At 36.6% G+C, this 25,195-nt stretch overlaps 1 protein-coding gene across 4 annotated transcripts in view; it reads right to left on the reverse strand.

The window, feature by feature from the left end:
- LOC125276727 (MAM domain-containing glycosylphosphatidylinositol anchor protein 1) overlaps positions 1-25,195 on the reverse strand; it is a 205,336-nt gene that overhangs the window by 146,298 nt on the left and 33,843 nt on the right. For all 4 annotated transcript variants that reach the window (XM_048204536.1, XM_048204535.1, XM_048204533.1 and 1 more), the window contains exon 3: positions 8,473-8,612. In XM_048204536.1, the coding sequence (XP_048060493.1) occupies positions 8,473-8,612 (140 nt within the window). The remainder of the gene's footprint in view (positions 1-8,472; positions 8,613-25,195) is intronic.

The following is a 25,195-nucleotide window of genomic DNA, read 5'->3' on the forward strand; positions in this document are numbered from 1 at the left end:
CACTGTTCTGCATAAAACCTCATGACTGTGTCATACTTCACACCTTTTGATAACACACTGAATAGATACTATTACAAACTTTAAGGATTTTCTGTAATTTAGGTAATGTAAGTGTATTTTCTAATTGTGGCATCTGTAGCCTGTGTAAATGTTTCAGCAACAAGGGCGATTTGAAACATGTATCTTGCACTGTTTGCTATTGAATTAACTGATTGTTAAAAGTACTAAACTGAAAGAAGATCATACTGTTGTGTTTCGGTGATTAAACCAAATGTTCTCATTACATATTACAATGATCTTGTGTTTGAAACAGTGATTATGTAAAATGAAACTTGTACAGCTAGAATGAAAGCATGAGATCAAGTTTTGAAAGAATGACTAGCTGTGTTACAAGTGTGATCAGTTTTCAGAATTACCAAATCTGTCTGTTTTACTATAAATAGAATGCTAGATAGAATTATAGATAGAATGATAGATAGAATGATAGACAGAATGATAGTATGATAAATAGAGCTAGATAGAATGATGGAACGATAGATAGATTGATAGATAGAATGAGATAGAATGATAGATAGAACGATAGATAGTACAATAGATAGAACGATAGACAGAACGATAGATAAATAGAATGATAGAACAATAAATAGAATGATAGAGAGAATGATGGAACGATAGATAGAACAATAGAATGATAGATAGATAGATAGAACGATAGATAGAATGATAGACAGAACGATAGAACAACACAGAAAGACAGAACGATAAAAAGATAGAACGATAGAATGATACAACAATGGATAGAACAATAGATAGAAAGAACGATAGAACAATAGATAGATAGATAGATAGAATGATAGACAAAACGATAGAAAGGTAGAACGATAGAATGATAGAACCATAGAATGACAGAACGATAGATAGATAGATAGATAGATAGATAGATAGATAGATAGATAGATAGATAGATAGATAGATAGATAGATAGATAGATAGATAGATAGATAGATAGACATAAAAAAAATAAAAAAGTGGCAGGGAAGAACTTTCTAAAAGTGTGGAGAGTTCTATTAGTTGCTTCATCCCTGATTTGTAGTACTTCATCTGTGCGTCCATGTTTTCTCTTTGCTGTCTCGCTGTTGTCGTATGACCTTGTGTGTCTTGATCAGTATGTGGTGTGGAGTGATTTTTTGCCATCTGATCTTTCTGTTTTCAGAACTGTATTGATCCTTCTCCACTGCACTCTCAAGGACAGAAACCAAACCCATACGACCCCTCCTTCTACTCCCCTCATCTCAAACTTCTCCACCATTCTCTCTCTTTTTTGTTTTTCTTTGTTCTTCTCTCTCAACCGCTCTCTCTCCCCCCAAGGTTGCAGTGACCAGCAGTATGAATAAATAATGTGCAGAGTGGGATCTCTTTCAGAAAAGCCATTTAGGCTGCTATTGTGTTACTAAAGGCTGTGCATTTAACCACCGATGTCCATGTGACAGAAATGCTATAGGATGTGAACTGCGAGTCGTGTGAAGCAGCGATATATCTCAAACACCACTAGACCTTCCCAACGACCTTAAACACAATCACTGTGGCTCACCAACACTACATAGGACTTACTTTCTTTTCTTTTGCCAGCCTACTGTGCCTTGGACATTAAGGTAAATACTGGTCAATTGGGCCTGATTTAGACATGTGATGTATATGAGAGAAAAATCACAATGAAAGCTGTTTCTTCTAGACATAAATGAGCTTAATTGGAAAGCAAACAATAATGTTCATGAAGCTTCAAAGCTTTACAAATCTTTTGTTTCGAATCAGTGGTTCAGAGCTTGTATCAAACTGCCAAAGTCACGCCCCCCCAGTGGTGAACCATTGAAATTTCAAAAACATTTATGACGTAACGAAGCCTTGTTTACTGAAATCACGTGACGTTGGCAGTTTGGTACATGCTCCGAACCACTGATTCGAAACAAAAGTTTAGTAAAGCTTTGAAGCTTCATGAAGCAGTGTTTTGAAATCGCCCATCACTAGATATTGTTGAATAAAGTATTCACAAAAAGTATTCTCTTCGCTTCATAACATTAAGGTTGAAGCACTGTAGTCACATGAACTGTTTTAAATATATCTTTAGAACCAGACATTAAAGGTCCCATTCTTCGTGATCCCATGTTTCCAACTTTAGTTAGTGTGTAATGTTGTTATTAGAGTATAAATAAAATCTGTAAAATTTTAAAGCTCAAAGTTCAATGCCAAGCGAGATATTTTATTTAACAGAAATAGCCTACAATGAACGGCCTGTTTGGACTACATCCCTCTACTTCCTTCTTTAATGATGTCACTAAAACTGTGTTTTGACTAACCTCCGCCCACAGGAATACACAAAAAAGGGGGCGTGGTCTTGTTGCGCTCCCACGGAGAAGAGCAAGAGTTGCGTTTGTAAAGTGTGTTTGTCGCCATGTCGTCGAAACGCTGTTATTTTCATCCCGCAGTCCAATCACCTTTGTTTGGCCTTCCCAGGGACGCTGTACTTAGAAATCAGTGGTTACAATTTATGTTTAACTCGGTTCCCGAAAATTATAATCCACATGTTAAACTATGTGCAGCACATTTTACTGAGGACAGCTTCCTCAATCTCAGTCAGTTTAATGCCGGATTCGCACAAAGATTATTTTTGAAAGATGGAGCAGTTCCCTCTTTGTCTGGAGAAGGCGTTGTTTGTGGACCACAACCGGTAAGTGCATTTTATTATTTACGTTGGTGCGTTTAACAGTTTCTGTAACTTATCACACAAAGGGCAACGCTGTTTAGCTTTGTTAACTAGATGGCAATTGAAACTTATCCGACCAAAACTTTTAAAAAGTGTAGTAATTCAACCGGACACCATCGATTGTTGGTGTTTGTTATGATCAGTTTAAATTATTTGTTGATTATATCTGTTGTTTACTGTTTAACCACATGCTGGTTTAGCTGCAGCCACGCGAATCATTGTTCTATGTTTAGGCCTATGTAACGTTACCTACTGTAAATAAACAGCTTACCATTGTGACACATCCTGTAAAAGACGTGTTTGCACAGGTTCTACTCGATCCTCTTCATCTATGTTCTCCGGGTCTGATTCCGGCTCAAATTGATAGGGTAAAATTAAAGACATGTTTACAATAACACTGAGCGCGTGCATCTCCCCGTTATGGTAAGAGGCGTGACCTTTCCGGGCAAGGAGCGCTAAGCTGCTGTCGAATCACAACACAGGAACCGCTGGCACAATCAGAACTCGTTACGTATTTCTGAAGGAGGGACTTCATAGAACAAGGAAGTCATCAGCCCGTTTTTATGACAGTGGAAACAGCGGTATACAGATAAGTAAATTATGTGAAAAATACTGTGTTTTTTTACACGCGAAACATGAACACATGTTATATTGCACACTATAAACACAATCAAAGCTTCAAAAAACCACGAAGAACGGGACCTTTAACTTTTTTGCTCACCAGCCACTGTGGCTAGTGGTTTTTCCAAAGTTACTAGCCACTCAGCATTTTCACTAGCCACAATTTTGCTGTTGTGAAATTACATTTGTATATGAATAAAGTTGACTTTGGCATGCTTAAGTTACTTGATTTTGAGTAATTTTACTTGATTTAGAAGATTTCAAACTTTCATATGAAGATTGACCACCCAAATCAAGACTACATGGCATATCAGCTGGTACGTACAGGTGGGCAAGGGGTGGGATATGAGCATAATATGAGAAATTTTAGTAATTTCAGAAAGATTTGTTAGGCTATATTTGCCGTTTACATCCACTTAAGCCACAACCGACTGTATTCACGTAAGATACTCCACACAATGGACATTTTGACATCTGTGTCTGCATGTATTTGACCATTCAGGCACAAAGAGAACTGATCGCGGCGCGCGACAGAAAGAGAGAGTGCATGCGAGAGAGCAATTCTGAGAGCAATTCTGCAATTCTTAGCAATTCTGTCTATCCCTCCTTCACTAACAGCAAGTTAATCGATAAAGAATTGTAATTGAAATGTAATTTTGTGATACAACTCAAAGTGGCTAGTGGGAGTGGCTGTCTTACCCGCCACGGCTGAAATCTACCCGCATTTGGCGGGTTGGCGGGTGTTAATGTCAAGCCCTGTTTAGAACCTTTCTAGGCATCTGAAAGTGTTAATTATCTTGCTGGCAATGGAGGCCTCTCTGAGCCATCAGATTTTATCAAAAATATCTTAATCTGTGTTCTAAAGATAAACAAAGGTCTTACAGATTTGGAACGACATGAGGGTGAGTAATTAATGACAGAATTTTCATTTTTGGGTGAACTAACCCTATAAGTGTAAAGAGAATGTGTATACACAATCCAATATAGCAAAATGAATGAAATGACTAAGTATAAACACGGCTAACTGAAGAAGGGCCCACATACACTCACACTTCATTCTCTACCTTCACAATATGGAAGTTGTGTGAGGCTACACAAGACTTCTACCATATTTTCAGCACAAAAGTGGATTAAAAACGACAACAAATGGGTTCATAGAGCAATGGACATGTAACTGGTCCCTGACAAGGAAGCACACCATCATTTTGAAGACAGCTGACCTTTACTGCCTCTCTGTTAATCACACAGAGGAAAAAAATATGATGTGGTAGAAAAAGGCAGGGGGAGGGAGGGGGTAAAGCAGTATCATGTTTTTAGACACCGCTGCAGAACGCCAATGCAGAGAGGAACTCAACACTCCCTTTGGGATGCAGCACACACACCCAGAACCCTGTGTCCCCATCACCCCTAGATCCCTTTCCGAACATTACGGTCACCATCTACACTGAACACACCACAGAGAATGTGCTTGAGTCAAAGGCACTGATTTGGGTAGTCTCATGTCCAATGTTTGGAATGAAGAAAACTGTCCCTCCAATCATATAAATGTAAAACAGAGAAATGTACAGTATATAGCAACCACTGGCTCTGCACCCCTATACTTAAACTCAATACTTCAGACTGCACTGAATAGTGCCTTATGGTGCCATTCCAAAGAGGCACAAAATTACTTTCAAGGACCTTTACCTTGACTGTTCCCTACTGGTGGAATGACCTGCTAAACTGAACCAGAGCAGCTGAGTCACATCTTTTTCACCAATATTACTATTCTATCTATGTTTTCTCTGTGTGTGTCTATATATATATAAACCTTGCTACGTGTACTGTGCTAGACTAACTGAGACTTGTCACATATTGTTGCTCTTTTGTTGGTTCAACTGCTTCTATTGTTCTCCTCATTTGTAAGTCACTTTGGACAAAAGCATCTGCTAAATGATTAAATGTAATGTAATGTAAATACATACTACTGTTCAAAAATTTGGGATCACTAGGTATTTCTTAGAAGGAAATGAATACTTTTATTCAGCAAGGATACATTAAATTTATCAAAAATGATAGTAAATACATTATAATGTTACCAAAGACTACTATTTCACATACATGCTACACTTATGAACTTTCTATTCATCAAACAATCATGGAAAAATTTATTATGGTTTCCACAAAAGTCAGTTCAAAAGTTTGGGGTTGGTAAGATTTTTTAATATTTTGTAACTAGTCTCTTATGCTCACCAAGACTGCATTAATTTGATCAGAAATACAGTAAAAGCTGTAATATTGTGAAATATTATTACATGATAAAATAACTGATTTCTATTTGAATGTATTTTTTAAAATTAATTTATTTCTGTAATTCAAAGCTAAATTTTTAGCATCATTACTCCAGTCTTCAGTGTCACATGATCCTTCAGAAATCATTCTAATATGATGATTTACTGCTCAAGAAACATGTATTATTATCATTATTATTATTATTAGTGTTGAAAACAGTTGTGCTGCTTCATATTTTTGTGGGAACCATGATACATTTTTTTCAGGATACTTGATGAACAGAAGTTTCAAAAGAACAGCATTTACTTGAAATCTTCTGTAACATTATCAAAGTCTTTACTGTCTTTTCTGAATAACAATATTCATTTCTTTCAAAAATAAATCTTACTGACCTCACTTTTGAATGGTATTGTACCAACAAAAAACAGACCTCTAACATAAATAAAACTAAAAATGAATGTGATGCTACTTCTTTTTGGTGTTCAAGATTGGCTAAACATGCTCAATTTATAGTTCCTATGTAAGTTAATAATGAGTCATAGGCGTAAATTTAAGGAAAGTGTCTGGTCCAATATTGAAATGAGACTGAGTGTGACACAACATACCAAAATGACAAACTATCACTTGTCTTTCAACAAACATACAGTATATTCAGATTGCAATCACACTTCCAATCAACCCTTAATATAAGCAACTACACTTCAGTATGAAGGGCAAAATACGCCAATATAAATTCCGTGCATAAGCCTAAAGACAAAATGCACAAATATCTAGACACAAAAACATACGCACACAAAGCACACTGTCTAGTGACCCGTGAAGGCCCGGAACCACAGGCAATAACATCCGACGGTATATGCAGTAATATCCTCATTAGTTTATATTCAGACACTGTGACTATATTCACACTCTATTTTACGCTCCTATATTCAGCCTGTTGTCATCACAATGTCCTGACATTTCTAATGGAAATCGTGGATCACTTTATGAAATAGCAACTTCTTTCTTCCATGCACTCGTTCTCAGGACCGCAGAAGGGAAAACTGATGGAATTTAGATCAGATCGGGTGTTCTCGTGATGCAACCAGGACAACTAATCTATGTAGACAGGTCGTTGGAAGGATGTGTGTGTGTATGAGGGTCTTTAATAAGTGATCTGATGGCTGAGGACAGAGAGCCTGTGGGAGCCACGCTCTTCACACCTCCTACTGTTATCAGCTCACCCTTACCTTATATAACACAGAATCACACGCCAATAAAAGCTCCACAAAAAAGCAACAATCCACTGACAGACCTGCTCTCTTTCAGTGTCGCAGTCGTGTTTTATCAGGTGCACGACACACATACGCACAAAAACTGTATGGTTCATATAGAGCTACAGTAGTTCCTGAGGACAGAGTGTGTGAATTTTGACATCACTGTCAAAAAGTTAAACATTTAACAACATGTTGTGTTGCTGTGTATTCATGCACACATAGGCATATATGTATTTTTTTCATTAAATTAATTCATTTAAATTATATATAACTTGATGTATATAAATGTGAATGTGAATGTTCCTCACATTAATCTACCAAAAATATGAAGAACAAAATCACACTGTGTCTTTAAGTTTATTTATGACAAGTGCAATTTTACAGAGAGATGTGCACTTGGTCATCTTATATAAGATGCTACAGGTGACATAATAATGACTTGCACTCAGTGTTTGAAATTAACACCAAATGCGGGTGGATTTCAGTAGTGGTGTGTAACGCAGTCACTACTAGCCACATTGGCAGGTTATATTTTATATATAATATATACATTTTTCAATTGTAGTCTCTTAAAACGGCATCTGAAATAAACTAAGTGCAATGTAGTGTTGTCATAAATATCGATTTTTCGATATATCGATACTGAAATATCTGAAATGCTTCCAATACTCATTTTTTTGCAGAATAGATACACAATAGCAGGTGTGCTTTCTCACTCTCTCATCTCTCCAACAGTGAGTTGACACACAAACCCACCTCCCATTACTTACTCATTACATTTTTTCCCGGATGAACATTGATGGTGTTACAGGGCTTGAATTTTGGCATGGGATTGCGTGTATTGTGCATAATTTTACTTATTCCCGCAGATTGTGTGACCAGACCCAAAGTGCATGCACATAAAGGCGCTTCTCAGTACTAAATTGATTTTTTTTCACGCAGTGCAAAAAACAGTGCTTAAAACAGTCAAATACACACAAAATAATGTCAAAATGCCAGTCTTGGCGAGTATTCGTGTAAACACAGTCAGTTATGTTTTAAGTGAAAGTAAACAGTTGATAAAGAAAACACATGTGTAACAGTATAACGGATCCGTGCATCAGGTCTTAAAGTGACAGTAGCCTAATATACCTGTTGCCAAATTCTTAGATAATATTAAAAATATATTTATGACAGTTTTTTTCCCCATGATATCAATGTCACAATTTTGGCCAGTGAAAATGCTGAGTGGCTAGTATCTTTGGAAGACCACTAATCACAGTGTCAGGTGAGGAAAAAAGTTAATGTCAAATCCTGCCTGCACTCAAACATAGTGGAAAGAGATGAATAAGCCTACTATCATAGGGACAAAAGTACAGTATTTGATTTAATATAGTGTCTCATAGGGACAAAAGTACAGTATTTGATTTAATAAAGTGTCTTGGCTGATAACAATATTTTTGTCCAGTAAATTCACTTGCCATTGCCAGGCAAAAAGTTCAATTTGGAGCCCATATGCATGTCTTTCTGTCTGAGTGCCTGTAGTGACTGGGGTATATGGTGTGAATGTGTATTTGTGTTCACCTGAGGCCGTGGGTGTCCTTTGACCAGGCACTGCAGAACTAACGTGTCCCCCTCTCGGATGGTGTAGATTCGTTCACTGATGTTGTCCTCCTTCACCACACACGCCTGGCCAGAATGCACAATCTGAGCATTTGCAGGAGCTGAAGGACAGAGAGAAAGTGAGATTATTCTATAACATTTTCACTTCACTCTACAGCTTTCATAGCAGTGACGTTGATATATGCTGTGTTGGAGACTGACTAACTAAATCTAGTGATGCTACTAATCTAATTTAAATGATGTTTTATAAACGTAGTTCAGGAGGAACAAGTCAAATAAGATACCCAATCATTACAACATCTTAATCATTACGTCATCTCAACACTGAAATGCTCCCTCTGGGTCCCACCCAGACCACTTATTGTTAAAACAACTGCAAGAAACATATTCTGAACTGTAATGGTTCGGACATTAATACTTGTTATCCTACATCTGGGAAAAAAAATTTACTTGCTATGAGATATGGCCTTCTTATTAGTGTTGTCACAATGCAGGAATTTCCAACTTCGTTACAATACATTAAAAGATACCGATATTCAATACCATTTCCAATATCACGGGGAAAAACTTCTGTATACACTTTACCGCCATACAGATAATTTGTTATTATTTCATAATTAAGGGAGGCTTTATTTGAACCATTGAACTAAATTTACAAAAAAAAGGCAAGTAAACAGTCAGTAATAAAAAAAGAATTGCAAACAATAGCACAAACAAAAAATACAAATAAGACAAATGAAATAAACATGGCTTTAAGTTTTTCAGGTGGGTCTAACAGTATCATTCAGGTAAATACTACAGAAATTAAAATAAACAAATGTAAAATAACACTGAAGAGTCTTCATTATAAAAAAAATTAAATTAAAATTAATGCTTACAATTAAAGTTACAAAAGTTATTCAGTCAAGTTCAGCAAGTGGTTTTCTCTTTGTCTTTTGCTCTTTGTTTAACATGACAGAAAGCAACAGGTTTATTAGGCTGCTGTCACTTTAAGAGCTTATGCACGGATCCAATATACTGTTACACAACATGCGTTTTCTCTCAACTATTTACATTCCAAAACTTACTGTATATACGTGAGAGCGCCACTTATATAGATGAGTGGTGCATGCACTTTTGATGTGAGCGCGAAACCTGAAGGAATGAGTAAAATTATGCGCAATACAAGTACTATTCAAACAGAGCAAGTGAGATGAGTGAGAGGAGGCAGGTGTGTCAATTCACCATTGGAGAAAAGAGAGCAAGCAGAATCGATATCGATACTGCAGAAAAGGAGTATTAGAACTGTTTCAGTTTTGACAGCATAACTTCGATCTTACATGTACGTTTATAGAAAAGCATGCATGGCCTAAGCACGCCGAATTGGACAAAACAATACGAGAAATTTCAGATGACTATCTCCATTCTTATTTTGCATGAGTCAGATGTGCACTCAAGAACCACTTGCATCTTTCCTAACAGAATTTGCTAGCTGGATGCGGTGGGTTTCACTTCATACTCTAAAAAGAATTGAAACTCAGGGCCCTCGGGAATACAAGCTAGCACTGTGGGAAGCCGAGCCCCGCGGTCACTGCCCAGTGAGCGCTTTGATTGCGAAGAGGAATGCATGTACTACGACAGCCTACATACTGTAAACGATGAGTCTGCGTCGCTTATTAGCATTTGAAAGGGAGTCTAGGACAGGAAGAGCTGCGAGGCAATGCAGGACGTGTTTAGAAATGTGTGGAAATCGTCAAAGCTTTTATTTGTGAGTGTAATGATCTGGTCAGGGCTGAGCGGGCAACACAGGCCAGTCACCACGCCAAAATTAATGACGCTCATTAGCAGTACAATGAGGCCTGTGCTCATGCTAATGCCGCTAACAAACAGTAGAAGGAGAATGGTTGTCATACAAAAAAAATAAAAAAATATTCTTAACTCAGTAATTTTGTGCATTACATTTCTCAAAGATAACATACACAACCAAGGAATATCAACAAATTAAAAAAAAAAATTGGTTTTCCAGGCATAGAAAGTCATGGAAATTTGTATAATGAACACATTTTTATAGTTATGCTCTGCTACAATATATTTCACTGGTTAAATGTTACTCTTGCTCACAACTTATAGTGATGAACAATAGACCTTAGTCAGGGTACCATATTTAATTTTTGATAGGAATGAAAACGAGGCTGTGAGGGATAGAATTGCAGTGCATTAAATGGATCGTACTGTTGTTTAACAGAATACCATTTGTTCAGATGATGAAACGTCTTACCGAAAAAAAACTTTTAGTAGACAAAAACTCCATATAACATATTAAAAATGTGTGAGTTCTGAAATTTTGTGAGCTAGGACCTTTATATAGTGCATGCCATTGTAAAGACTGTAAGTCCCTCACAGCTTCACTTTCATCCTCGTTAAATTCAATATGCTGTCTAAGGCGATTTGTGCGTGAATCTTTCTTTTAAGTTGGATCTTAAAAGATTTAAGACCACAAATTGGTCTGCATGATTCATTAATGAATTGTCTGAAATTGAACAATGAACCAGTGTTGTTATTGTTAACTAAAATTAAACTAAACCTATTGAAAAATATTTTTAGCTAATTTAAATAAAGCTAAAATAAAATTAAAAATAAATATTAGATGAAAAACCTCAATGAAAATTTGAAATTGTCACGCCTGTCAGCTGGAATGGCGATGATGGAGGGCCCTCCTGCTGTTTCCTTGATTGTATCATGAACTGCATTTCCCATGATTCAATGCCTGGACTCATTATGTTCTGATTCCTGCCACCTGTGTGTGATTCTCTTGTTAATGTTTGCCTACTGAAGCCCTGTGTGTTTTGTCAGACTTTGCGGCTGGATTGATTACCCTGCGGATTTGACCTTATGCATGTTATATGGATTATATATTACACTCAATAAAGCTTGCTTATGGATCTCCTAGTCGCGTCTCCGAGCAGTACATGTAACAGAAATGTCGCCTATAGGCAACTAAATGAAGATTTCAAATGAAAATTTAAATAAAAGCTAATTCAAATGAATATTAATACTGCAATAGTATATAAATAACACTAAAATAACAATGTTTTAAAATAGAGTGCAATACATACAATAGCAGACACAAAATTTGGGTAACAAGTTGCTGCCTTAAAATATTGCAATAATTATGCTGTACATGTCATGGCAATTCATCAGTCAAAATAAATATATCATCTTACACCAAAATAACACATAACCTTCACCCTATTTCAAAACATAGATATAAATATAGCCTTCTGGTATGGCTTTTTTGAGCGGCAAGATAATAGTGATGTGAAAAGCAATGTGCCTGTATGGTTGTAAGAGAAAATAACAGAGTAGTCAATAGAGAGGTCTTCTCAAAGACAGAGCCAATGAATTTCTCCATGATGTGATTATTATTGATCCGTTAAGTGTGAGGTGTGTTTGTGTGCGTGAGGTCTTTGCGTTAACAGCTGCGGGTACACCACATAATGTGAGGATGACTGAACCTCACAAACCACTTGCCCTCTCAGCAGGTGTGCGTGTGTAAGTGTGTGTGTCTAAGCCCCAGATTGTTGGACACTCTCCTCCTCAGCAGGAGAGAACGCCCAGCATCAGGGATGAGCTCTCTTTAACTCTGCAGCCAGGTCAAAATCTATCACTGTCACACTGACCCAGTGCATCATGGGATGAAGACAATCCACATCTTCACATCAGTATTCGGCAGCAGTCGCTCAGCAACAAGACTCGCTCTGGGTCAGCTATTGAGGAAATAAATATCACAGAGAACCGGAGCAACCTTAGTCTAGTCTAGATGAGTTCTTAGATTCTAGCACTGATCAACAACACTATCTACAGTTTTTATGTTTGTATCAATATCACACCCATCTAGCCTAGTTTGAACAGTTTGAAATGTGTATAGGCATTACTATGGAAGCTTGTTCTGCCACTGAATAAAAAATAAAAAAGGTAATTGTGAATTTTATTTCACAATTCTGACTTTATTCTGGCAATTGTGACTGTTTTTCTCATTATTCAACTCTCAATAACATCTGAATTGCGAGATATAAAAAAAATTGTGTGTTTATATTGCGCAGATAGATGATAAATCAGAGATGAACTACATACCAAAACATGGTTGGTGGCATAGCGTTCCACCCCTAACTGGTAAATGTGGTAACCTGAGTGCACTATGGTACTGTGTTTGCTGCTGATGTGTGGGCATGCTGTCACCCAACAATATGCAACTTTTCAAACATCTCCCTCTTTTTCCCTTTTCTCCTCTCAGCTCTGTCCATCCATCCATCCATTCGCCCATACAACCATCCATCTACATCTGAAGCAAACAAGGTTCTCTCTGTGAGTTATCAAACTAGTCTCAAGCCAGCAGAGGGGAACACGCCGGAGGGGGGTTGGAAAGAAACAAAACAAATGGAGAGCGGCATAGAGAGATGGAATATAAAAACAAATCAATATGAGACACACACACACACACACACACACACACACAAATAAATGAACACAGCCATCCAAACCTCCACACACTCACAGAGTCACAATACAGAGAGAGGGTGATATAAGCAAGTGCAAGAGCAAAAACTATAGCAGACATGAAAATGAAATCACATGGTTTTAGCAAATAAAACTGGATGTGGCCTTAAAGGGATGCATGTACAGACATCTTGTGAGAAGCAGCTTTTAAAATGTTGAACCACTTATAATACTGTTATTGGGCAATATGTGCAATATTTATGATATAATTGCAGTGATTTTGCTGCATCAATTATTTTAATGTATTTTTTTTTTTACTTTCCTAAAGACTAGTATACCAATCATTTCTTGTCTTGCGAATTGTGAGTATGAGCATTCATATTTAATATTTTTTGCCTATATTAGCTACAATTTTATCAATATTTCAGTTATATAACTATTATATATAACATTTTATACAACAGTTCTTTCTGGTTCTCGAATCTGATTGGCTGAGAGCCGTGCAATATTCTAGTGGTAACAGCACTCCTGTCATGGCAGCCGAGCAAATCCACTGTATTTTTTACAAATACTACACTTGTTTTTTAAGGCGAGAATGTAGTTGTTTAGACCTCAAATATGTGGCTATATTTAGTCGTAGCGCCTATTTCAGTATCTGTTTTGACGCTTTCGCAGATGCGAGCTCCAGGCCGTCAGCGCTCAAGTACCCACAGAGAACAGCTTCATCTCAGTCAGTCCTTTCCCAGTATTTTGTAGTATCAGTGAAAGATACATTACACCATTAGATGGCGCCAAAGACTCTCTTTATGAGTGAGTCAGAACAAAGAAGTTGTTTTAGCACTTTGGCGAATCCCCTTAACTTCTAACAGGACAAAGACGCTTTCCTCAGTGGACATTCAAACTGATTTTTTTTATAATGGATATAATATTATGGACATCGACCTGAAGAATGAATATTATATCAGATGCAGGTAATACACTCGTTAAGTCGATCTCTCTCTCTCTCATAATACCATAATCCTCTACTCTATATAATACAATAAGCTTCAATGAAGCGACTCAACGTTCCTTCCTTACTAGTTCTAAAATCACGTTTTAGAATCAGTATTAGAACAGAGGCTTGGGGTCAACTGTTAAACTGTCAACTTGAGATTTGTATCCATGGCAATATCACAGTTCGTAGCCGTGTGTATATCAGGTTACCTATGGTCGAATCACAGCTGTGCTGATATACAGCCATTTCACATGGCTACTTGTGTGATATTGCTCAAATACATTACATATTCAAAAAGTGAGGTCAATAAAAAATTTTAATATATAGCTAATATAGAGCTATATGTCTTTTTCTATTTTTTTCAGTATATTAGGAAAGGAAATGTTAATAAAGTGTAATTTTACGAAAGCCTGTGCTTATAAAGACCCAAAACAACAGGATGAAAAACGCAGCGCTCGGAAGAGATTACTCCAAGTAAATTAGGGCAGATGTAAAACCTGCAGGTGTAATTGATGACCTGAGCTGCTGTTTGCTCCACCTGCACCCACGGTCCTCTGGGAATATTTCTGCACCCCTTCTGACCAGCTTCAACTGTTGCTGAAAGTTTTCTAGAGCATCTCCTCCACCGTCTCGCTATTCTTCATGCATGCACTCAACAAATAAATCATAGCTGAAACACTCCTGCTGAGGAGCTTCACCAGATCTACTGTTTCACTCACATCCCGGAGTCACACACTTATTCATCTGTCCTGCATCTCCCACTGTCCCGAGAGAAAAAGAGAGAATTATTCATCCTCAAGACACTTAACGGCACGTCTATGAGCATGTTTTGTGAGAATAAATAAGATCCTTGAGAGAAAGAGAGAGACTAGCCAGCAGGGCTAATTTGACAGCGTTAGGTGTGTCAAGGTGTTTTATTGAGTGTTTACTTGTTGTGTGAGGAGCTGATAGCTTTCACTGTGGCTCAATACGGATCAGCCCTCTGACAAACACGACTATTGGCAAAAACGACCACTAGGGCAGGCGGCATCTCATCAGACAAGCGCCTCTGGCATCAAGAGGAGCAGGGCTGAGTGCTGCCCAAAGGTGCACATAGACTTCTAAGCGTCTTGCCCATTCAAAGTGACGTGATCCTTCAGATCAAAGCAAGTGCATTTTGATTGCAACTTTCAAAATAGCAATTGGTATCTTTATAATTAAAGGGATAGTTCACCTAAAATTAAATTTCTGTCATCATTTCATCACCCTCATGCTGTTCCAATTCTGTATGACATCAATTTGAAAGATATTTTGAAAAATATCTCAGTGGGGTTTTTTTGTGCAAACAATGAAAGTCATTGGAGTCCAGGCTTGATTTGGGTCCATCTGACTTTCACTATATGGACAAAAACAGTCGAAACATTCTTCTAAACTATCCCGTTCAACTTAATGATTGTTGTAGCTAAAAAGTGTGGTTGTCTAAAATACAATATTTTGTCCAAATAGGGTTCGTACACTGAGAAAAAAAAAAAAGAAAAAAAAAGATTTACTTTCAAACAATTTTCACTTGGAAATTACTAGAAATTACACCTACTATGTTAGTCAATGGGGGGCGACATCTGTTTGGTGTACAGCAGAACAAAGAAATTTATACAGGTTTGGAACAACTTGAGGAGGCTTGCCAAACTGAGGCTTGTGGTCCAAGAGGGTTAGAAGGGGACAGCGTCTTGTGTCAACACTGTACGCTTTTCATCTAACGATTAATTTCCCATCATGTTTGCTGCAAAGCTTTAATTCCCAACACCTACTTTGTCAACACAAGACCAGACGGAATTCATTGACCGGCAGAACATATGCTGACAACTGTGATTTTTCTAAAAAGGCTTCAGAAAAACTTTTTCTTACCTCAGGCATATTTCAGGCCAACTAACTGGACTGGCTGTTTCTCAGCTGTCTGAGCTACACTTAAAACACACAGAAAAGTGATATAAAGAGACATAAAGTGTCAAAAAAAACAATATTATATCGTTTGAATTTATTATATGGAAATAAACTGATATATGCAACTGATTGCGATTTAGATTAATTTACCAGCATATTATAATTAGATTCAAATTGTTTAAAATTTTATTTCAATTTTATTTATACCACATAAACATGTACTAGAATGGAGCTGATGGTTGAAGGGTTTGAGAAATAAGAGGGAAAGAGGAAGAAGAAAAGTCGCTTCGGTGGTGTAGCAAGTTATTACATTTTTATAAAAGGTTATGAAGACAAACATTTTTTTATTTAGAATAACATGCACTGATGAATCGCTCACAATAAGACCAGGAATGTGTATTAAGAAAGCAAATAGGGTCGGTTTTGATTCATGTGGACTTTAATGAGATGTCAAGCCTTGTCTGTGTGTATTAAAGCCATTTGTCTCTGTTCTGATAGGGCTGTTTTATCCATTAGCGCCATATGAGAGGAAACAGGCACATGCAGCGCTGTGAGGATTCTTTTGGCCCCTGTCGGAGTGAGTGAGGGCCTCTGAGAGGCGAGAGAAAAGCAATGGGGAGGATGTGAGCTAAAGTAAATTTGCAGGATCACTACAGTGACGGTTTTAGTGGCAGTGACAGAAACTGATTAAAGGACCACTGTGGAGAGGAAGAGGGAGAAAGAGCGAACGTAACCCTGGAATTAATGGCATTCCCCATCCTTCTTTCATCCTTGTATCAGCACCCAGATAACAGAGAAAGGCTGATAAAACGATAGTATATGTTGTTATAAAATCAAGTCAAGAAGGACCAAGTCATATTTCACCCACACATCAAAAAAAAAAAAAAAAAAAAAAAAGTATATATATATATATTATATATATATATATATATATATATATATATATATATATATATATATATATATATATATATATATATATATATATATAATGTATTTATTTATTTTATATTATAAAAATATATTTTGCTAAATAAGATGAAGTACATTTTGGGACCATTAGGTTTGAACTGCATTAAACTGCATTTATACATAATAGTAATAGTAATAGTATTTTTTTATTAATATTATTATTATTGAAATTATATATATATATATATATATATATATATATATATATATATACACACACACACATACATATGTTGTATTGCTTTTAATTTATGCTGATTTTAAAAATGTATTTAACAAATTATACACAATACATTGAAATAATTGTATTTTATTACATCAAACAATTTTCTCCAAGCCCCAAATCAGCCTCAGACTCCAGAGGGTTAAATAAAATTAAATACACACACCCACACAATACAATTACTTCTGCTGTATAAATAGATTCAACTACATAATTTTTTTTTTTCCTTTTGATTTTCAGGGTGAAATGTTACCTAGGTGTTTTTTGTGATATCTCACATTTGCAAGACACCTGGTCACATTGCCAGAAGTAAATTGCTTTTAACTGGCTCACTCACAAACACCAACACCAGCAGGTACACAAACATTATCGCAACAATGACTACAAACACCATTTCACACAAACACATCCAAATCTCCCACAGCCAGACGCACAAACACATGTAATCAGGGCAGCCCATATTGGCAGATTTCAAACAGCCTGTGTTGAGTCAATCTGAGGGTGAGTGGATCAGAACAAGCCTGATCAAACAACATGTTGAGTGCAGCCAAAAGAGGATGGACGAAAACAGACACAAAGAGAAAATAGAAAATAATTCATTTTAAAGGCCTATTTCCATCAATCAGCTGAATTGAAAATAAAATGCATTTTGTGTGCATGTAAAAAAGAACCTCAAAGGCTGATGATATTTAAGCTGAAGTATGTCATTTGCGCCACCAAACGTTATTGTAATAGCCCGTCCCAAACTCATAGCTCTGGTTGTCCCTCATTTTCTGGGAAATTAAAATATGAATAGCTTATTTAAAGTTGTTTCTGCATATTAAACCAGGTTTCACTCTTAAACCCCTTTCACACAGAGATTCCGGAAAATACACTGATAATGTGATCGTTTGATTTTGGTTCAATCACACTGCCAGTAATTTTCTGGAATCTGTGCATGTGTTCACACACATCCTGTAAAGATCCTGTAAAGACATGTAACATCAGGATGTGACATGTAATGTCTCTGCAGCATCTTAAGTTTGTTTATGATCTGCGATTTCTCTCTCGGGAAACCACACTTGTGCATTTTCTTCTAAATCGATCATAAACTAGCACATCACGTACCGTTCCACTAAGCTGACAAATGATCTCAGCTTCAGCGTCATCACCAGTGTTGGGCACGTTACTTTAAAAAAGTAATTAGTTATAGTTACTAGTTACTTCTCACAAATAGTAACGGAGTTAGTAACTGAGTTACATCATTATAAAAGTAACTAATTACCAGGGAATGTAACTATTGCGTTACTTTTTTTAAATATGTCAAATAACTTGAATGCCCCCAATATTAAATATAAGTCTAAGAATAAATAATTCTTGATCCGACTCGTGACTCATGATCCTCTCTTGCTTATGAAATTTCTCTGTACTGTCATTAACGAAAATGTAGTTTCATATATATGTTTAAATAGTCCTATGTTATGTTTTAAATTCATTTATTTGATTATGAAAAGTGAACAGCATGAGTAAGATGCATCATAAGATTCGCAATATATCGGGAGTCATGGAGTGGGTCAGACATGTTTTTTACCACTTCATTAAGTTTTGAAAGCCTCTCTTTAAAGTGAATTTCGTTTTGTAAAAAATGTATCTTAATTTTAATCAATGTTTCATCAACCAGTTGCCTGGATTTAATAAATACGAAGCAAATATAACAGGCAATATAATCATGGATGCGCGGGCGCGATCACTGGTGCGTGAACTAGAGTGCGACTTGAACTAAATGAACCGAAACTCAGCGTATAGGCTGCTTGCCTCACAGATATGAGAAATATATATATATATAAAGCTTGAAATATCTACTTTAAAACGAAATAATTAAAAACGAAAAGAGTCTACTCTGATTATGTAATCCAAATGAAATGTGCATTTTCTCTCTAGGCGCGTCCAGTATATGTGGAGATGATGAGAGTCATCAATGTCAACTTCATCTTTGCAGCCAACACTGATTCAGAAAACATTACTTCATTAATAAACAATTAAAATGTATCCTTGCTGTTTTTTGTCATATTCATAATTATTACTTTTGCCGGTTCTTAATGGCAGGCGTTATGCGTGCACTTGAGTGCATAGCCTATATTACATAAACGCTCATTATTAGTTTATTCTCTCCAGTATTTAAGAAATTAAATGAATATAAATGTGATTAGTCAACTAATGGCTTAAATGAACAACTACTAGTCGACTAGAAAAACTTATTTCACATATTTTCGATCCAGCTTGTCACGTTTATCGCAGTAGATGGGACCTTCGAACCAGAAAGACACAGCTTACATTTGACTAAAAGGTTTTTGTCTTTATGCTCAACTAAAGTGAAATAATGAGCATATTTCCACTTTGAGAAACTCGTCTTGTTCTCGCCTTGACTCGCTATGACTGCCGCACATACTTGAATAAACGGAAACACGCCCACAGTGCGTCTTCGTGTTTACAGTGGTTGGCATCCACCAATCCTACAATGCGTCGCTGCTGTAAACAGGTTAGGCTGTAGGCTACACTTCAGCCAAAATTAATTCATTTAAAAAAAGTAATGTACAACGCACCATATGGTAACGGCAACTGAGTTAATTTATTTAAAAAGTAATGCGTTACAGTATTAGTTACTGTCAAAAGTAACTGCGTTACAGTAACGCGTTACTAGTAATGCGTTACTGCCCAAAACTGGTCATCACTACGACACACCCTTATGCCATTGGTCCACCCTTTTGTTTCTGGTATCAACGCACTGTGAAAGGGGCTTTAGGGGGAAAAAAAACTTTAATGAGGTTTAAAGAACCCTTTATGCCAAAAAGGTTCTATATAAGGAGAAATGTCTTAAAGGGATAGTTCACCCAGATATTTGGAAGGAAGATATTTGGAAGAATGTTTGTAACCAAGCAGATCATTGACTACCATATTAGGGGGGAAAAAATTCTATGGTAGTCAATGGGGGGGGGGGCGAGATCTGCTTGGTTACAAACATTCTTCCAAATATCTTCCTTTGTGTACAGCAGAACAAAGTAATTTATACAGGTTTGGAACAACTTGAAGGGGAGTAAATGATGACAGAATTTTCATTTTTGTGAACTATCCCTTTAAATGATTGCATAAGTAATAAATTATGTTTATGAGCTGTTTAATTTTATTAAAATTAAAAATTGAGGCTAAATTAATTAAATCAATAAAATGATCCAATGCTGGGAACCCCTAAAATGTTCTATGTATGAAGCACATAACAGAACCCTTTAACCCTTATAGTCTGGCCGCCCGTGGCTAAAAATAACTATTTTTTTAATGTTTAATAACTTTTGAACTGCTAATCCAATCTGTATGATTTAGAAATATTTAAAAAGTAAAAACGAACACTTGTTTTTGATCCATTAATGCATCTCTCACTTACTGTACTTACTGTACTGTCATGAATAATTAAGCAAGGCATCTTCTCATAGGATAAGGACACACAGTCTCATGAATAATTATGAGAAACTGATGAATCTCAGAAAATTTGGTTTAGGGTTCTATGACCCTTTAAGGTTGACCCTTCAAAGAGTGTAAGATAACGCATTTTAACACTGAATTGAATTCCACACTTAAAGCTTTTCTTTTAGTCACACTTTTGTCTTGCTGAATGTCTCGTTTCATTTGGAATTTCATCACATTGAGGAAGTAAAATGGCTTGCGAATGCCATTGCATGTGGACTTTAACAGATGACAACCATGAAGCACCTCTGACAAAATTCAGCCATAATGTGTCACCCGGACGGCAGAACCTCAGAGTGTCTCTCTTACTGAAAAACACAAGCCTGCCAATCAAAAAATGTGGAAGCTAGTCTGTGGTCTGGATGTCTCTAAAGACAGAGATGACATAAGAGAGAGAAATAGATACAAAGACACAGAATAGGAGATACAGAAACACACACAGCGAGGGAGAGAAGAGGGGGCAATGAACAGAATAGTAAAACAGAAAGACACCTCAGATCTCCTGTGCAGACTGACAGGGGCGAGGCATGGGGTGAGGGATGGAGAGAGAGAGTGAGAGGAAGAGGAAGAAACAAAGATGGGCTACATCAGGGCACCTGACTGGCATTCTCTTTGTGTATCCTATCAAACCATAGCACACTGGAAACATCCCTGCTCGAGAAACTGTGTGTGATTGCACACTTCTTCTAACCTACAATAAGGGTTTTGACATCACCAGAAATGTTCAGTTCAGGTCACTACCTTTATGTCTGACAGATCTTGCCAAGGAACTATTTGAAGTGTCAGAGATTCTCTCAGGCAAAGGTCAGAAAAAGGTTGTAACATGTGTAAGAGAGCAACAGCAACATGAAAAAACCTGTGAAATAACCTTAGATTAAATGCAGCTAAGAGTTAAAGGATAAAAAAAAAAAAAAAAAAAAAAAACAATAAGACTAATATAAACCCCTTTCTTCAATCAAATGTAGTAAAGTAGTTCATACTCTTACAGTACACAATTTCTGATCCAGTTATGGCCTTCTGTGACTTCATCATGCTTATATATCACAACATCTTGTCCATATTGCTTCTGTACACACACACGCACACACACACACACATCTGTCTTAGATGCATTACAAAGGAGTTGAGGAGTTGAGCAGCTGGTGCAGGTTAAAATTAAAGCCATTCTGTCTAAGTGTGTGTGTGTGCACGTTTTTGTGACATATCAGGACACAGATTTGTGTAATGACATGGGTATGACATAGGTATTACAAGGAGAGGGTGACTTATGAGGACATTACCCCATGTACCCACTTTTCAAAAGGCTTATAAATCATACAGAATGAGCTTTTTTGAGAAAGTAAAAATGTGCACAGTTTCCTGTGATGGGTAGGTTTAGGTGTAGGCTTGGTGTAGGGCGATAGAAAATACGGTTTTTACAGAATAAAAACCATTACGCCTATGGAATGTCCCCACAATTCACAAAAACAAACCTGTGTGTGTGAGAGCAGCATATGCTCAGGCCAATTTCTCTCTCCACTGGTGTCTAATGGGCACAATGAGGTGAAGAAACAAGGGACAGAGAAGTAAATGAGAAGAAAGACTGCTGGGTCATCAGCCCATCTGTCAGACAGACAGATCACAGCGCTATGAGAATGAGCAGGGCTGAGGTAAAGCATCAAGGCACAAGGTCAATTTGGATCAGACAAAGGCCAAAGGTCACAGAAAAAACAGCAACCTACTGGTTAGCAAATATTGCTCTCTAACCAGTTTAGTTGTATCAGCTGCAATCATTAAAGTTATTTTCAGCCAGTTTGGGATTGATTACTGCACTAACATAACATATAACATAAAATAACATAACACAGCAGACAAGTGTAATCTCTGTCTGTAGTTTTGATTTCAAAAATTAGTTTTCAATCCATTTTTTTTTTTTTTGAAAAGTGATTAAAAACTACAAAAAAAATGATAAATATGACAATTAATGATTTAAATAAAAATATTTAAATATTTAAAAATTTAAAGATGTATGAACAAATACGCAAAGTCAACCTCAAATGCGCACGTGGACTGCAATTGTGTGTGTGTGTGTGTGTGTAGGTGTGTGTGTGTGTGTGTGTGTGTGTGTGTGTGTTTGTCTTTGCATAATGCACAGTAGCACTGTCACTCTTCCTTTATTAAAAGAGTGATGAGGAATCAGTGCTGTTGACTCTATTATACAATTAAGATGCATCACAGCAATATTTACAAGAGCTTTCTGCAGTTTTTTAATGCCAGCCATCTGTATTCATGACTCAGAGACCAACAGAATGCAGCTTCCTCTAATACAGTCACAGGTTACACCAGAAACATACTCTTAACACAAGTGTACAAACACAGATGACAATACATGGACAGCGCAAGCATGCAATCCTGCTGTATATCCAGTGGGGTCCAAAAGTTCACTAGTGGAAAATCTTGACAAATAATGTGTGTAGAAATTCAATTCGAGGAAGACATTCAACTGAAGTAAGGCAGAACATCTGACTGTCTGAACAAAGGAGTTTGCATGATCAAAAACACTAATTTGATTTGTGATATAGAATCGTACACATTTCTTTTTCATTAGTCACCACTGATATTTATTTATTTATTTATTTTTACTTTAAAACGTAGTTTTCAAGGTTTAAATTCGAAAAATTGGACCACACCACAGCTCGTTTATAACCATTTTTTTTAATACAATCCGCCTTCATTTAGCAAATGTAGTTTGTAGTAATTTTTCAAGTTCAACATTTTTGTTCCAGTCAGTTGTGGACGCTGCCGATAGAGCAGTTTATTCACCGAGACTGCCACAGCCTGCCCTGCAAGGAGGGGGGGTTGTTTTTGTTTTGAAAAGTTTTCCCCAGCAATAATACTTCTGTATTTAATGCAAATTTTTCATTACAAATTATATTATTAGTATAACATTAGAGTAAATGTAGCTGTGTAAAAGGTAGCACATTATGCCCCCTTTTAGAACAATGTGCATTTTCAATTTAAATTGTAACATATTCAAAGGATTGGAATTACAATGTAGTGTTATCTCATATATATCTTCTCCTATTTCAGTGCATTATGTGAGGTTAACTGTTTGATAATATTAGTAAAAACTTTAATGAGGTTGATAATATTAGTTATTCTCATTTCTTTATCACAAAACAGTAAAACTGGTGCTATTTTGTAGAGAAATTGACTCTCTTTTCTAAAGGTTTTTGTATTCCTCACAGTGTTCTGACCATTGATATTTTATAGGCCAAAATATCTCCCTCAGCATTCATTAAGGCCTTGCCTCTGATTATACATTTTTTGGACAAGTACTGTTTACTCTACTCACACTACATTTTTTGGAAAGTAATGGTACTTTTATTTGAGTATATTTTTTCAGTACTCCTTCCACCCCTGCAGAAGACACAACTGCCTGCTATTGGACCCCTTGTGGCAATGCTGAGAATACAATGCATTTTTGAAACATTTTGGATACACTAAAGCTTTTTTTAGAATGACTATCTCACAAAAAGTGAAGAAACAAATTTCAGATTCTAAAAGTATAGGTATAATATTTGATACACCCTGGGTTCAAGTACCTGCACAGAGTACACTGTGGACATGAGTCTTAAATAACTCAACAAATATGACCCAAGCAAGACTTCCTCCTTATAAAGCTGTGTGCTTTTAAGAGGAAGCTGGGTAAAGTGAGGAAATGTTGTACAATGACCCTCTCTCTCTCTCTCTCTCTCTCTCTCTCTCTCACTTTACCTTCTCTCATCTTCCACTCCCACACACTACTCAGTTGGACGTTTTCACTCACCCACACAAAGACACACACACACACACTTTTGCATCAGACTGTTAATGTAAAATGTGTGACCTTCACTTCGGCTCTGAGTCCTAATGCCACCATCCCACAATGCAACTGGAGATGATCGCATACTCACAGGCACACATGTAGACAAGCACACACACACACATCTATATAGTCATTTCACAGTTTCTCACAGAATTAAACTCCAAAAAGTGAGTCATAAAGTCCAAACACCTCATGATATAAGTCATTTTGATCTCTTAGAAACAATTTCCATTTTCCCTCTTTCTCTCGCTCTCTTTTGGAAGCACGTTATGCTCATAGAAAAGAAATATTACAAATGTGATCTCTTTAATTTTTCCGCAGAGACAACTGTTTGTTTGATTATGGCAACTAACCCGACAATACAACACAGATTCAACCAATGGTACAACGAGTTTGGGGCCGGACTATATGTTCATTAGACCAATAGCAGACTAAGGCAGTGTTTTGGACAGTCTTTCTAAAAACAGTCATAGAGTGCTGCAGGAATGAGTCCTATAACACAAAATCTTCTGGTTTCAAAGTCCCAAAATCAATGTTTTCTTTGAATAGGTTTTTGGTAAAATGTCTGAAATAAGGTCTGTGGTTAACACAAGTTTATATATATATATACCCCAATTTGTTACTTTTTTAAAGGTGCAATATGTAATATTTTTGCTAGGCCAGTGTTATATATTTTGTTCACTTGAGTACTTACAATATTCCAAATGTTTGCAACTATTTGTAAATCGTGAGAAAATTGCAATTGTAACCAAGG

The sequence above is a fragment of the Megalobrama amblycephala genome, linkage group LG10, assembly GCF_018812025.1.
Source record: "Megalobrama amblycephala isolate DHTTF-2021 linkage group LG10, ASM1881202v1, whole genome shotgun sequence".
NCBI classification, from domain to species: Eukaryota; Metazoa; Chordata; class Actinopteri; order Cypriniformes; family Xenocyprididae; genus Megalobrama; species Megalobrama amblycephala.